Raw genomic sequence first — 12,859 nt, forward strand, 5'->3', positions numbered from 1 at the left:
GAGATGCTCTGGAGAGGGGAGACAGCCACTCAGAGGTGTGCTGAGAGATGCTCTGGAGAGGGGAGAGAGGCACTCAGATGTGTGCAGACAGGGCTTCCCTGGTTTCACAGTGGTTGAGAGTCCACCTGCTGATATAGGGGACACGGGTTCGTGCCCCGGTCCAGGAAGATCCCACATGCCGCGGAGCGGCTGGGCCCGTGAGCCATGGCTGCTGAGCCTGCGCGTCCAGAGCCTGTGCTCCGCAACGGGAGAGGGTACAACAGTGAGAGGCCCGCGTAGCACAAGAAAGGAAAAAAAAAATAAGTGTGCAGAGAGATGCTCTGGAGAGGGCAGTGCCACTCAGAATTGTGCAGAGAGATGCTCTGGAAAGGTGAGAGAGCCACTCAGAAATTTGCAGAGAGGTGCTCTGGAGAGGGGAGACAGCCGCTAAAAGGTGTGCAGAGAGATGCTCTGGAGAGGGCAGAGAGCCACTCAGAGGTGTGCGGAGAGATGCTCTGGAGAGGGGAGAGAGCCACTCAGAAGTGTGCAGAGAGGTGCTCTGGAGCCGGGAGAGCCACTCCGAAGTGTGCAGAGAGATGCTGTGGAGAGGGGTGAGCTACTCAGAAGTGTGCAGAGATGGCTCCCCTGGTGGCGCAGTGGTGGAGAGTCTGCCTTCCGATGCAGGGGACACGGGTTCGTGCCCAGATCCGGGAAGATCCCACATGCCGCAGTGCGCCTGGGCCCGTGAGCCATGGCCGCTGAGCCTTTGCGTCCAGAGCCTGTGCTCCGCAACGGGAGAGGGTACAACAGTGAGAGGCCCGCGTAGCACAAGAAAGGGAAAAAAAATAAGCGTGCAGAGAGATGCTCTGGAGAGGGCAGTGCCACTCAGAATTGTGCAGAGAGATGCTCTGGAAAGGTGAGAGAGCCACTCAGAAATTCGCAGAGAGGTGCTCTGGAGAGGGGAGACAGCCACTAAAAGGTGTGCAGAGAGATGCTCTGGAGAGGGCAGAGAGCCACTCAGAGGTGTGCGGAGAGATGCTCTGGGGAGGGGAGAGAGCCACTCAGAGGTGCCACTCAGAGGTGTGCAGAGAGATGCTCTGGAGAGGGAGAGAGCCACTCAGAAGTGTGCAGAGAGGTGCTCAGGATAGGGAGGAGAGCCACCGAGGAATGTGCAAAGACGTGCTCTGGAGAGGGGACAGAAACTCAGAAGTGTGCAGAGAGATGCTCTGGAGAGGGGAGAGCCACAAACACGTGTGCAGAGAGATGCTCTGGAGACAGAGACAGCCACTCAGAAGTGTGCAGAGAAATGCTCTGGAGAGGGGTGGGCCACTCAGAAGTGTGCAGAGAGATGCTCTGGAGAGGGGAGAGAGCCACTCAGAAGTGTGCGGAGAGGTGCTCTGGAGAGGGGAGAGAACCACTCAGAAGTGTGCAGAGAGATGCTCTGGAGAGGGGTGAGCCACTTAGAATTGTGCAGAGCAGGCTTACCTGGTGGCGCAGTGGATGAGAGTCCACCTGCTGATGTAGGGGACACGGGTTCGCGCCCTGGTCTGGGAAGATTCCCCATGCCGCGGAGCGGCTGGGCCCGTGAGCCATGGCCGCTGAGCCTGCGCGTCCTGAGTCTGTGCCCCACAACGGGAGAGGCCGCAATAGTGAGAGGCCTGCGTACCGCAAAAAACCAAAAAAACAAAACGAAAACAACCGCAAAAAAAATGAAGTGTGGACAGAGATGCTCTGGAAAGGGGAGAGAGCCACTCAGAGGTGTGCGGAGAGGTGCTCTGGAAAGGGGAGAGAGCCACTGAGAAGTGTGCGGAGAGATGCTCTGGAGACTGGAGAAAGCCACTCAGAGGTATGCAGAGAGATGCTCTGGAGAGGGAGAGAGCCACTCAGAAGTGTGCAGAGAGGTGCTCGGGATAGGGAGGAGAGCCACTGAGGAATGTGCAAAGATGTGCTCTGGAGAGGGGACAGAAACTCAGAAGTGTGCAGAGAGATGCTCTGGAGAGGGGAGACAGCCACTCAGGTGTGCGGAGAGATGCTCTGGAGAGGAGAGAGAGCCACCCAGAAGTGTGCTGAGAGATGCTCTGGAGAGGGGAGAGAGCCACTCAGAAGTGTGCTGAGAGATGCTCTGGAGAGGGGAGACAGCCACTCAGGTGTGCGGAGAGATGCTCTGGAGAGGAGAGAGAGCCACCCAGAAGTGTGCTGAGAGATGCTCTGGAGAGGGGAGAGAGGCACTCAGATGTGTGCAGAGATGCACTGGAGAGGGGAGCGCGCCACTCAGAAGTGTGCAGAGAGGTGCTCTGGAGCCAGGAGAGCCACTCCGAAGTGTGCAGAGAGATGCTGTGGAGAGGGGTGAGCTACTCAGAAGTGTGCAGAGATGGCTCCCCTGGTGGCGCAGTGGTGGAGAGTCTGCCTTCCGATGCAGGGGACACGGGTTCGTGCCCAGATCCGGGAAGATCCCACATGCCGCAGTGCGCCTGGGCCCGTGAGCCATGGCCGCTGAGCCTTTGCGTCCAGAGCCTGTGCTCCGCAACGGGAGAGGGTACAACAGTGAGAGGCCCGCGTAGCACAAGAAAGGGAAAAAAAATAAGCGTGCAGAGAGATGCTCTGGAGAGGGCAGTGCCACTCAGAATTGTGCAGAGAGATGCTCTGGAAAGGTGAGAGAGCCACTCAGAAATTCGCAGAGAGGTGCTCTGGAGAGGGGAGACAGCCACTAAAAGGTGTGCAGAGAGATGCTCTGGAGAGGGCAGAGAGCCACTCAGAGGTGTGCGGAGAGATGCTCTGGGGAGGGGAGAGAGCCACTCAGAGGTGCCACTCAGAGGTGTGCAGAGAGATGCTCTGGAGAGGGAGAGAGCCACTCAGAAGTGTGCAGAGAGGTGCTCAGGATAGGGAGGAGAGCCACCGAGGAATGTGCAAAGACGTGCTCTGGAGAGGGGACAGAAACTCAGAAGTGTGCAGAGAGATGCTCTGGAGAGGGGAGAGCCACAAACACGTGTGCAGAGAGATGCTCTGGAGACAGAGACAGCCACTCAGAAGTGTGCAGAGAAATGCTCTGGAGAGGGGTGGGCCACTCAGAAGTGTGCAGAGAGATGCTCTGGAGAGGGGAGAGAGCCACTCAGAAGTGTGCGGAGAGGTGCTCTGGAGAGGGGAGAGAACCACTCAGAAGTGTGCAGAGAGATGCTCTGGAGAGGGGTGAGCCACTTAGAATTGTGCAGAGCAGGCTTACCTGGTGGCGCAGTGGATGAGAGTCCACCTGCTGATGTAGGGGACACGGGTTCGCGCCCTGGTCTGGGAAGATTCCCCATGCCGCGGAGCGGCTGGGCCCGTGAGCCATGGCCGCTGAGCCTGCGCGTCCTGAGTCTGTGCCCCACAACGGGAGAGGCCGCAATAGTGAGAGGCCTGCGTACCGCAAAAAACCAAAAAAACAAAACGAAAACAACCGCAAAAAAAATGAAGTGTGGACAGAGATGCTCTGGAAAGGGGAGAGAGCCACTCAGAGGTGTGCGGAGAGGTGCTCTGGAAAGGGGAGAGAGCCACTGAGAAGTGTGCGGAGAGATGCTCTGGAGACTGGAGAAAGCCACTCAGAGGTATGCAGAGAGATGCTCTGGAGAGGGAGAGAGCCACTCAGAAGTGTGCAGAGAGGTGCTCGGGATAGGGAGGAGAGCCACTGAGGAATGTGCAAAGATGTGCTCTGGAGAGGGGACAGAAACTCAGAAGTGTGCAGAGAGATGCTCTGGAGAGGGGAGACAGCCACTCAGGTGTGCGGAGAGATGCTCTGGAGAGGAGAGAGAGCCACCCAGAAGTGTGCTGAGAGATGCTCTGGAGAGGGGAGAGAGCCACTCAGAAGTGTGCTGAGAGATGCTCTGGAGAGGGGAGACAGCCACTCAGGTGTGCGGAGAGATGCTCTGGAGAGGAGAGAGAGCCACCCAGAAGTGTGCTGAGAGATGCTCTGGAGAGGGGAGAGAGGCACTCAGATGTGTGCAGAGATGCACTGGAGAGGGGAGCGCGCCACTCAGAAGTGTGCAGAGAGGTGCTCTGGAGCCAGGAGAGCCACTCCGAAGTGTGCAGAGAGATGCTGTGGAGAGGGGTGAGCTACTCAGAAGTGTGCAGAGATGGCTCCCCTGGTGGCGCAGTGGTGGAGAGTCTGCCTTCCGATGCAGGGGACACGGGTTCGTGCCCAGATCCGGGAAGATCCCACATGCCGCAGTGCGCCTGGGCCCGTGAGCCATGGCCGCTGAGCCTTTGCGTCCAGAGCCTGTGCTCCGCAACGGGAGAGGGTACAACAGTGAGAGGCCCGCGTAGCACAAAAAAGGAAAAAAAAAAATAAGTGTGCAGAGAGATGCTCTGGAGAGGGCAGTGCCACTCAGAATTGTGCAGAGAGATGCTCTGGAAAGGTGAGAGAGCCACTCAGAAACTCGCAGAGAGGTGCTCTGGAGAGGGGAGACAGCCACTAAAAGGTGTGCAGAGAGATGCTCTGGAGAGGGCAGAGAGCCACTCAGAGGTGTGCAGAGAGATGTGCTGAGAGGGGAGACAGCCACTCAGAGGTGTGCAGAGATATGCTCTGGAGAGGGGAGACAGCCACTCAGAGGTGTGCAGAGATATGCTCTGGAGAGGGGAGAGAGCCACTCAGAGGTGTGCAGAGAGATGCGCTGAGAGGGGAGAGAGCCACTCAGAGGTGTACGGAGAGATGCTCTGGGGAGGGGAGAGAGCCACTCAGAGGTGTGCGGAGAGGAAATCCTTGCCAGGTAGCCCCAGTCTCCCTGTTTCATTCTTTCCTTCCCCTGATGCGGATGTGAAAGGCTCGCCCACAATCGTTAAAAAAGACCCTTTTTTCCTGTGGTTAAACACGTGGCACTTTATGCCTGCTTTATAATGAAGGGGTGAAAACTTTTCCTAACTTTGGCAGCACTGAAAACCAGAGCCATTATTTTTTCACAGAACCCAAGGTAAGTGCCAGGAACTTTCTGGTCAGAGATTTCAGTCTTCTGTATTTTGGGGTGAGGAAAAGGGACGATAATCACAGAGTGAAGCTAGAGGCCTGGAAGGAGCCTTTGGGCCCCTCATCCACACCCCCTCATTTTAAAGACTGGGAAACTGAGGCTGGAGAACCACTTCAAGCCCGTGGGGAGAATTAGTGGATTGACCTGTAAGCCCATGCGCTTTTTTTTTAATGAAACTAATGCGTCACAGCTCGAGGGTAAAGGGCCATAGTTTTGGGGATTAAAGAAATCTAAGTTAAAATCCCTTTCTGTCTGTTCGTTTCTGAGCCTCGGTTTCCCCATTCGCACATCTGTTAAATGGGCGTTAGCTATCGCTTGGGGTTGCTGTAGGACTCACTGCCATCACATAGTAGATAGCACCTTATTACCAATACTTCACCATTTCTGACATCCAATTTCATAAGGTTCAATTGAAGGGCTGAGGTAAGTGCTTGATAAATGATAGCTTAGTTACTGGAAGCAAAGGACTTAGGGAAGCCAAAGATTATCTAGATCGTTCCAGCTAACCTATTTCTTCTCAAATTTGATCTTAACTATTTGGGGGGGGGGGGGGCGGTTCTCAGGGAAAGACTAAACTCTGGAGAATTTCACCTGTGGCGCCTTGAGGGGGTCAGGTAGTTGCTCCAGGTGAGTGCGGCCTCTCCTTTCCGAGGCTGCCCGTTGCTGTGGTGCCGGCAGTGTGCGTGGACTCACCCCCCCTCGGCAGCCGACCCGCGCCATGGAGTGGGCATGCCAGTCCCGCTCTCTCTGGGGCCCTAGGACTTTGGTCTTGCCCTCATCAGGGACACAACCACCTTACGCTGCATGCCGGGTGCCCAGCATCTCAGACCAGAAACGCTTCCAGGACAGGTATGGCTGACCCTTCTGTGCCCCACTGTGCCCCTGTTTGGTGCTTTCATCCATCTTTGTGGATTTCTTCGACTTCCCTCATGGAGAGAAATCCTTAGGGGCTTATAGCAACCAAGAACAGAAGGTCAAGGGATTTCCAGGTGGAGAGAGGGGATTTTGAAGAGTGGGAAAAGCCCCTTCAATAGAACTTCATTTAACATTTGGATTTTTAAATAGGGGGAGTGTTTTTGGAAATTTTGTAATTGGAGCAATGAACTGTGCTTGGATTCTGGTGGGTGAGATTACTGGGAAGACAGTTTTTCTGCAGGGTAGTGGGGGTGGGAGGAGGAAAGTTAGACACTGTACCAGGAAATCATATTAGAATCTCCTTGGGACATCAGCTTTTGATTTTCCTCAAAGGGGAGCGAAGGTTACATAGAAGGGTTTGCAAAACCCTTCTGCAGACTAGCTGCGGGACTGAAACACTTCATATCAAGGGAGTACACTTCAGCTCCCCTTGTAAGAAAGCCCCTTATGCATCCCTGGAGGGAGAAGGTAGCTGTTCTGGGCAGAAGCAGCCTTCTAACTCACTCTGGCCCTCCAGGTTCCTGACAGGCGCTGTGCAGCGTGCCAGCAGCACGCCGGCTCTGGAGGGTCACTGGCACAGGAACTGTGGGCAGTCGGCACTATAAATAGGCAGCCGCCACCTCCCAGACTGCTGGGCACACAGCACCGTGAGGCCAGACCCATAGGTGCTGCTACTGCGAGGCCAGGGTGACTGGGCAAGGGCCCAGGACCAGCGTCCAGACGGTCACCCTGCAGACCAGGTTTACTGATTGCGTCCTGCCTGCTAAGTACTTTCACGCATCTCCTGATCTTATCCTTGCAACCGTGCTGTGAGGTTGCAACCATCACAGTGCCCTTCCCAAACTGAAAACGGAGGCTCAGAATGGTGAAGCCTGTTGCCTAGATTCAGGGACAGATTAGGACAGAACAACCCAGGTCCGCTTGGGTCCAAGATGGATGCTTTTCGCCTAGGCAGGGGCGGATAGAGAGTAGGGAGTGTGCGAGAAGCAGGAGTGAGGGTACCTGAGATCCACACCCGGTTCTCCCACATTCTAGCTGTGCGACCTGTGCGGGCCACTTACCCTCTATCTGCGTCACTGCCATCATCTAATCCAGGCCACGTTACAACCTCGCTGGGGGCATTAAGTGAGACGAAGCGTGTAAAAAGGCTCTTACGATAGTGCCTGCCACACAGCAGTAGTGATAGTAAGAGTGAGGAAAGATTTGAACCCTGATCCTACCTGGGCTGGACGCCTGCCCAGCCCTGCCACTTACCAGCTGGGTGCCCAGGGCCAAGTCATGAGCATGAGCTTGGAGCCCACCTGCCTGGGTTCAAATCCTGCCCCCCGCTCCCCCCGCTCCTTCCCCGTGGTTGGGTCAGTAACTCACCTTGCTGGGTCTCGCTTCCCTTCTCTGTGAGATGCAGGTGAGAGAGCTCTTCCCTCGTGGGCTGGTGTTGAGGATGAGTCCAGGTGACGCAGGTGAGGAACTGATAGCAGCTCTGGGCTGAGTGTTCAAGATGGATGAGTTGCTGCCAACGCTCTTCCCTGCCAAAAAAAAAAAAAAAAAAAGAGACAAATGGAACCAATTTTTTTCCGGCTCCCATTCAAAAACTGTGGTTGTTTATTATGATGATGTGTAATAATGAGGGGCTAAGAGGCTATTTATTTTGCAGACTTTTTAAAGAAGGCAACACAAGGCTCCTGGTCATGGAGGACGATGGGGAAGTAGCCCAGGTTTAGCTGGTGACCAGGGCTCCACCCAGCCGGGGAGTTCGGTCACCCGACCCCCGCCCAAGTCTGGGCTCACGGGTGAGTTCGCCCGCTGACTGTTCCCTTCTCCCCACAGACGGTGTACAACCTGGCGGATGTGGCCTGCAAGTGCCACGGGGTGTCAGGCTCGTGCAGCCTCAAGACGTGCTGGCTGCAGTTGGCCGACTTCCGCAAGGTGGGCGACGCCCTGAAGGAGAAGTATGACAGCGCAGCGGCCATGCGGCTCAACAGCCGGGGCAAGCTGGTGCAGGTCAACAGCCGCTTCAACTCGCCCACCACGCAGGACCTGGTCTACATCGACCCCAGCCCCGACTACTGCGTGCGCAACGAGAGCACCGGCTCGCTGGGCACACAGGGCCGCCTGTGCAACAAGACGTCCGAGGGCATGGACGGCTGTGAGCTCATGTGCTGCGGCCGCGGCTACGACCAGTTTAAGACGGTGCAGACCGAGCGCTGCCACTGCAAGTTCCACTGGTGCTGCTACGTCAAGTGCAAGAAGTGCACGGAGATCGTGGACCAGTTCGTGTGCAAGTAGTGGGCACCCCGCCGCCCGCCTGTCACCCAGCCCCACTCCCAGGACCCACTTATTTATAGAAAGTACAGTGATTCTGTTGTTGTTGTTGTCTTTAATACTGTTTATTTTTTGTCCCCAAGAATTGCAACCGGAACCATTTTTTTTTCCTGTTCCCATCTGAGAACTCTGTGGTTTATTATTAATATTATAATTATTATTTGGCAAAAAGGGGGGGTGGGAACCAAGAAAATATTTATTTTGTGGATCATTGAAAAGTAAGACAAGACTTCTTTTGCTGGTATATAGGATGAGGGGGGAATAACGCACACCTTAAGTTGGATGTGTGCACATCTGGAAGGTCAAGGAAACACTGTTCTCTTTGTCTCAACTATGGGGTCATATGGGACAGGTAGCGTCCAGCTGCAAGAGGGTGGTACAGATCTATGCGTGATTTAGCTCCTGTGACTAAAAGGAATTCGGTGCTCTGGTGAAAGTTGAAAGGTCTTGAGAAAAAAAAACAAAACAATGAGACACACACCCCCCGCCCCTTTCCCAGGGGCTGCCAGCCTGAAACATTTCCAAAATGGTATTTAAAGTCTAAGAGCAAAAATCTCATATCCCTTAAAGAAAAAAGGTTTATCACGTGTCACACTGTTCTCAAACATTCCATCTACAGATGGTCCATTCTACTAGCTACTGAAACTTGGGGCGCAGGGAGGGAAGCCCCAGAAATTAAAAAAAAGAGAAAACTTTAAAACTCCTTATATTAAGTCAGTGATTTGACGCTGTTGTGGGAATTAGGTTAGCCACTTGGAAAAGGATCCCCGAGCGATTCTGGGTACTAGACTTTTTGTTTGGAGAAGGGCAAGGGAGGTTGACTTGACTGTAAAGGAAAATATACTGTAATTTTCTTAGGGATACTTGGTTAATAAATGATAACAATGAAAATAATAAATTGAATTCCATTCACAGATCCTCAGCCCGAGCTACAGGGTAATTGCGTGCAGTTCAGCACTGCACCAGAGCAGAAAACCTATTTGAGGGGGAAACGTGACATCCGCCCTCCCTACTTGACCCCGCGCCCTATCCGATTCCTCCATGCCTTGCTGCGCTGTGACGCCGGCCACGTTTCCAAACGGCAGCTCCACTGCGTCCCCTCCGATAGTAGGACAGGAAATGAAACATAGGAGCTCCGTTGGGAAACACTTTGCTACTTAGGGATTTTGTTTTTCCCCTATAACTTTTACTTTGAGGAGCAGTAGTTTTCTGTGTTTTAATGACATTACTTGGCGAATGGACTTCACAGAGGTGTGGCAGCGTTTCCTGTGTTTAGACTCTCCACTCACGCTTTCCTATTACCCTGCAGGTGTACCCCAGAACTGTTCCTAGAGGACTTGAACAGTTGCATTTATAAGGGGGGAAATGTGGTTTAATGGTGCCTGATATCTCAGTCTCTTGTACATAACATACATACATATATATATATATATATATATACATATATATATATAAATATAGATATAATTATAGCTCAGTGCAGCCAGTGATTTAGATTTACAGTTTCCTCGGGTCTAGAGCCTTGTTGTCCTCCATTGCAATCCAATTGGGATTTTTCCAGATGGTTTCTGAGTTGAGCTGGGGCTGTGGCCTTGATGCCGTCACGCCCTGAGCATCACGGAGCAGCCTTGTTTCTGAGGAATCCGGAAGGTCTTATACTCATGTGCATTGTTGGTTCGAAGATTTCTTTTATCTTCCCTGCCCCATCCTCCTTTTCTGTACCCTGTCTGGAGAGGGCATTGCTTATTCATCACAGACGTGGGAATGAAGAGATAATTCAACACTCGGAAGCACTGTCGGCATTTCTCTTTCCTTCATGCATTTTGCAGAGTGGAAACTGGAGCCCATTAGACCTGATAGTACCTATTTGAGTCCCTAAGGAAAATCCAGCTCACAACATATATAGCTAGTTTAAAAAATTTTTTAAACCAGGACACCTCTTTCCAAGGAGTGCCATCAAATGTGTTCTTATCTCAGACTTCTGTTGTTTTAAAAGTTTGGAAAGATACACATCTCCTGCAGCCCTCGTGGGAACGGGTGGCCCCCAGATCACCTCAGCCACCTGTGGCTCTTGTTGCACAAGGATATTCACTCCCCTGCAGTTGCAGTGAATTGCAAGCAAAAGATCTTGAAAGTAAGAAGCACTAATTAGTTTAAAATGTCACTTTTTTGGTTTTTATTATACAAAAACCATGAAGTAAGTTCTTTTTATTTGCTAAACCAGATTTTGTTCCTTTTTAGTGATTCATGTTTATGAAGAGAGTTGAGTTTAACAATCCTAGTTTGTAAAGGAAACTATTTAATGTAAAATATTCTACTTGTCATTCAGATATTATGTATATCTTCTATGGCCTTTATTCTATACTTTTCATGTACATAGTTCTGTCTCGTGTGATTTGTATATTTCACTGGTTCAAAAAAACAAACAGACATCGAAAGGCTTATGCCAAATGGAAGATAGAATATAAAATAAAACGTTACTTGGATATTGGTAAGTGGTTTCAATCGTCCTTCAGATACTTCATGTGGAGAGTTTTTGAGAAAACATGAGGGATAGTTTAGGGGTGACTGCATGTCAGAATAACAGAAGAGTGGAGAATTTTACCAAAACCAAACTATTTGGGAGCTTCAAAAGATTTCTATATGTAACGGAACAAAAGGGGAATTCTCTTTTCCTATATATGTTCCTCAAAAAAAGAAATCAAGCAGATGGCGTAAAGCTGGTTATAGGATTGCTCACATTCTTCGAGCATTATGCCTGTAACTTAATTGTTTTAGAGCTTGTTGGTGTTGTAACATCTCAGAGCTAAGAACTGAAAAGGCACATGCTTTTATCCATGACCAGGATTTTCGTCCAAAAAAAAGTGTATTTGTGTTCACCACTGCAGCTAGCGCGCTGCTCTCGTTCGAAGTTACTGTGTGGATGGAGTGTCTCTTTGCCCCTTGGAAAGCAGGTTTATGAAAAGCAAGCCTCAGTCTGCAGAGAATGAAGGAAACTGAAGGTTCGTTGTGTTAAGTGCAATTAATACAAGCCCTGTGCTTCTTGAAAACGCGCAGCGAAGCCTGGCCCGCGACGCACAGATTGATACGTTAGCCCTTTGCTTTTTTTCTTTCCGGATAACCTTGTAACATGTTGAAACCTTTTAAGGATGCCAAGAATGCATTATTCCACAAAAAAACAGTAGACCAACATATAGAGTGTTTAAAATAGCATTTCTGGGCAAATTCAAACGCTTGTGGTTCTAGGACTCACATCTGTTTCAGTTTTTCCTCAGTTGTATATTGACCAGTGTTCTTTATTGCAAAAACATATACTCGATTTAGGAGCGTCAGCATATTTTTTTTCCTTCTCATCCTGGAGTGCATTCAAGATCTTCCCAATACAGGAAAATTAACAAAAAATTTATATACAGGCAGCGACAAACAGAGCTACGTCCAAAATAGTAATTATGGGCTTAAGTACGAGGAAGACCGTTTTAAGCTTTAGTCCAGTGTATCTGTTCAGTTTCTCAAGCTGCTGACCTCCCGAGACCGGCACTGTGTTTCAGTAGCCCATGCAAACCCTTTGCTTGTATGATTTGCCAATACAATTTTCAATTTGTTTTTGCAAGACATTGTTCAAGCCACCAGAAGTATCAAAGATGACACTGTAGCAGGATAAGTACTCCAAACAAGAGAGTCACTGGCTGACTCACAGATTCATTAGCAGAAACAGTCCCCAAAGACTGAGTGACCCATCATTTAAATAGAAACAGCTAGAAAAGGTACTGATAACTTGAAGGGTATATATGATGCAAATACGCACCAAGACATAGGTCTAAGATACTGCATTATCACTGTAAAGTGTACTTCTAAAATATTTATTTTTTTAAGAAAGTATTTGTTAGTCTCCCCTCTCTGTGGAATGGTGAAAGCCAGATGCCATACTTTGAAAGTAAGATGATGGAACGCATTCTTAATACAGGAAACATTCAGCAACGTAGGAATTAAAACTAAGTAAAGGAATCTTCTAATTTACCTGTTCGCACAGACCTTACATTTAACTCTGATGACTGGATAATATTTTATGTTAGTAAAACATCATCTTGTTAGCCAACTTTAAAAAATGGATGTGGAATGATTAAAGGTTGCTACGATTCTTTTTTAAAAACCAAAACTGTATCAATTTTAATCTAGAAGATTTAATTAACATTCTGTCTCAGTATTTCAAAAGCGAATAAGGAAAATTGCATTTTAGACCAATTTTACAAGCAGTGTACCATTTGCTGGGCTAGAAATAGATAAAGATTATTTATTTTTGTTCATATCTTGTACTACTTTTCTATTAAAGTCATTTTATAAAATCAGTGCAGTCACGTGTATGTTTGGCAGAGATGGTGTCCATGGCAGTTGAAATTTGACGTGGGCCTAGAGTGTGATTATGGCTTAGCGAATCCAGGAAAAAATGCACATTTCAGGCATGTAGATGATATTATGGTCAAATCTCAAGGATCTATTGTGTATTTTAATGCTTATCTTTTTTTGCCTGTAGCTATTTTTTTCCCATTTCTTATTTGTTCTGCTGCTAATATATGAGAGTTGTATTGGGAGATTATTATGCAGTGCAGGCGTTTAGCACAGCAACATGGGATTGTGAAGAAATACCAGGG

The 12,859-nt window shown here is 50.0% G+C and overlaps 1 protein-coding gene across 13 annotated transcripts in view; it reads left to right on the forward strand.

Moving 5' to 3' along the window:
* The window catches only part of WNT5A (Wnt family member 5A), a 48,329-nt gene extending 35,773 nt beyond the window's left edge, over positions 1 to 12,556 (forward strand). For all 13 annotated transcript variants that reach the window (XM_032647535.1, XM_032647536.1, XM_032647537.1 and 10 more), the window contains one exon: positions 7,716 to 12,556. In XM_032647535.1, coding sequence (XP_032503426.1) covers positions 7,716 to 8,174 — 459 coding nt within the window. In that variant the 3' untranslated portion in view covers positions 8,175 to 12,556. The remainder of the gene's footprint in view (positions 1 to 7,715) is intronic.
* Positions 12,557 to 12,859: the final 303 nt, after the last annotated feature.

The sequence above is a fragment of the Phocoena sinus genome, chromosome 11 (genome assembly GCF_008692025.1).
Source record: "Phocoena sinus isolate mPhoSin1 chromosome 11, mPhoSin1.pri, whole genome shotgun sequence".
Classification (NCBI taxonomy): domain Eukaryota; kingdom Metazoa; phylum Chordata; class Mammalia; order Artiodactyla; family Phocoenidae; genus Phocoena; species Phocoena sinus.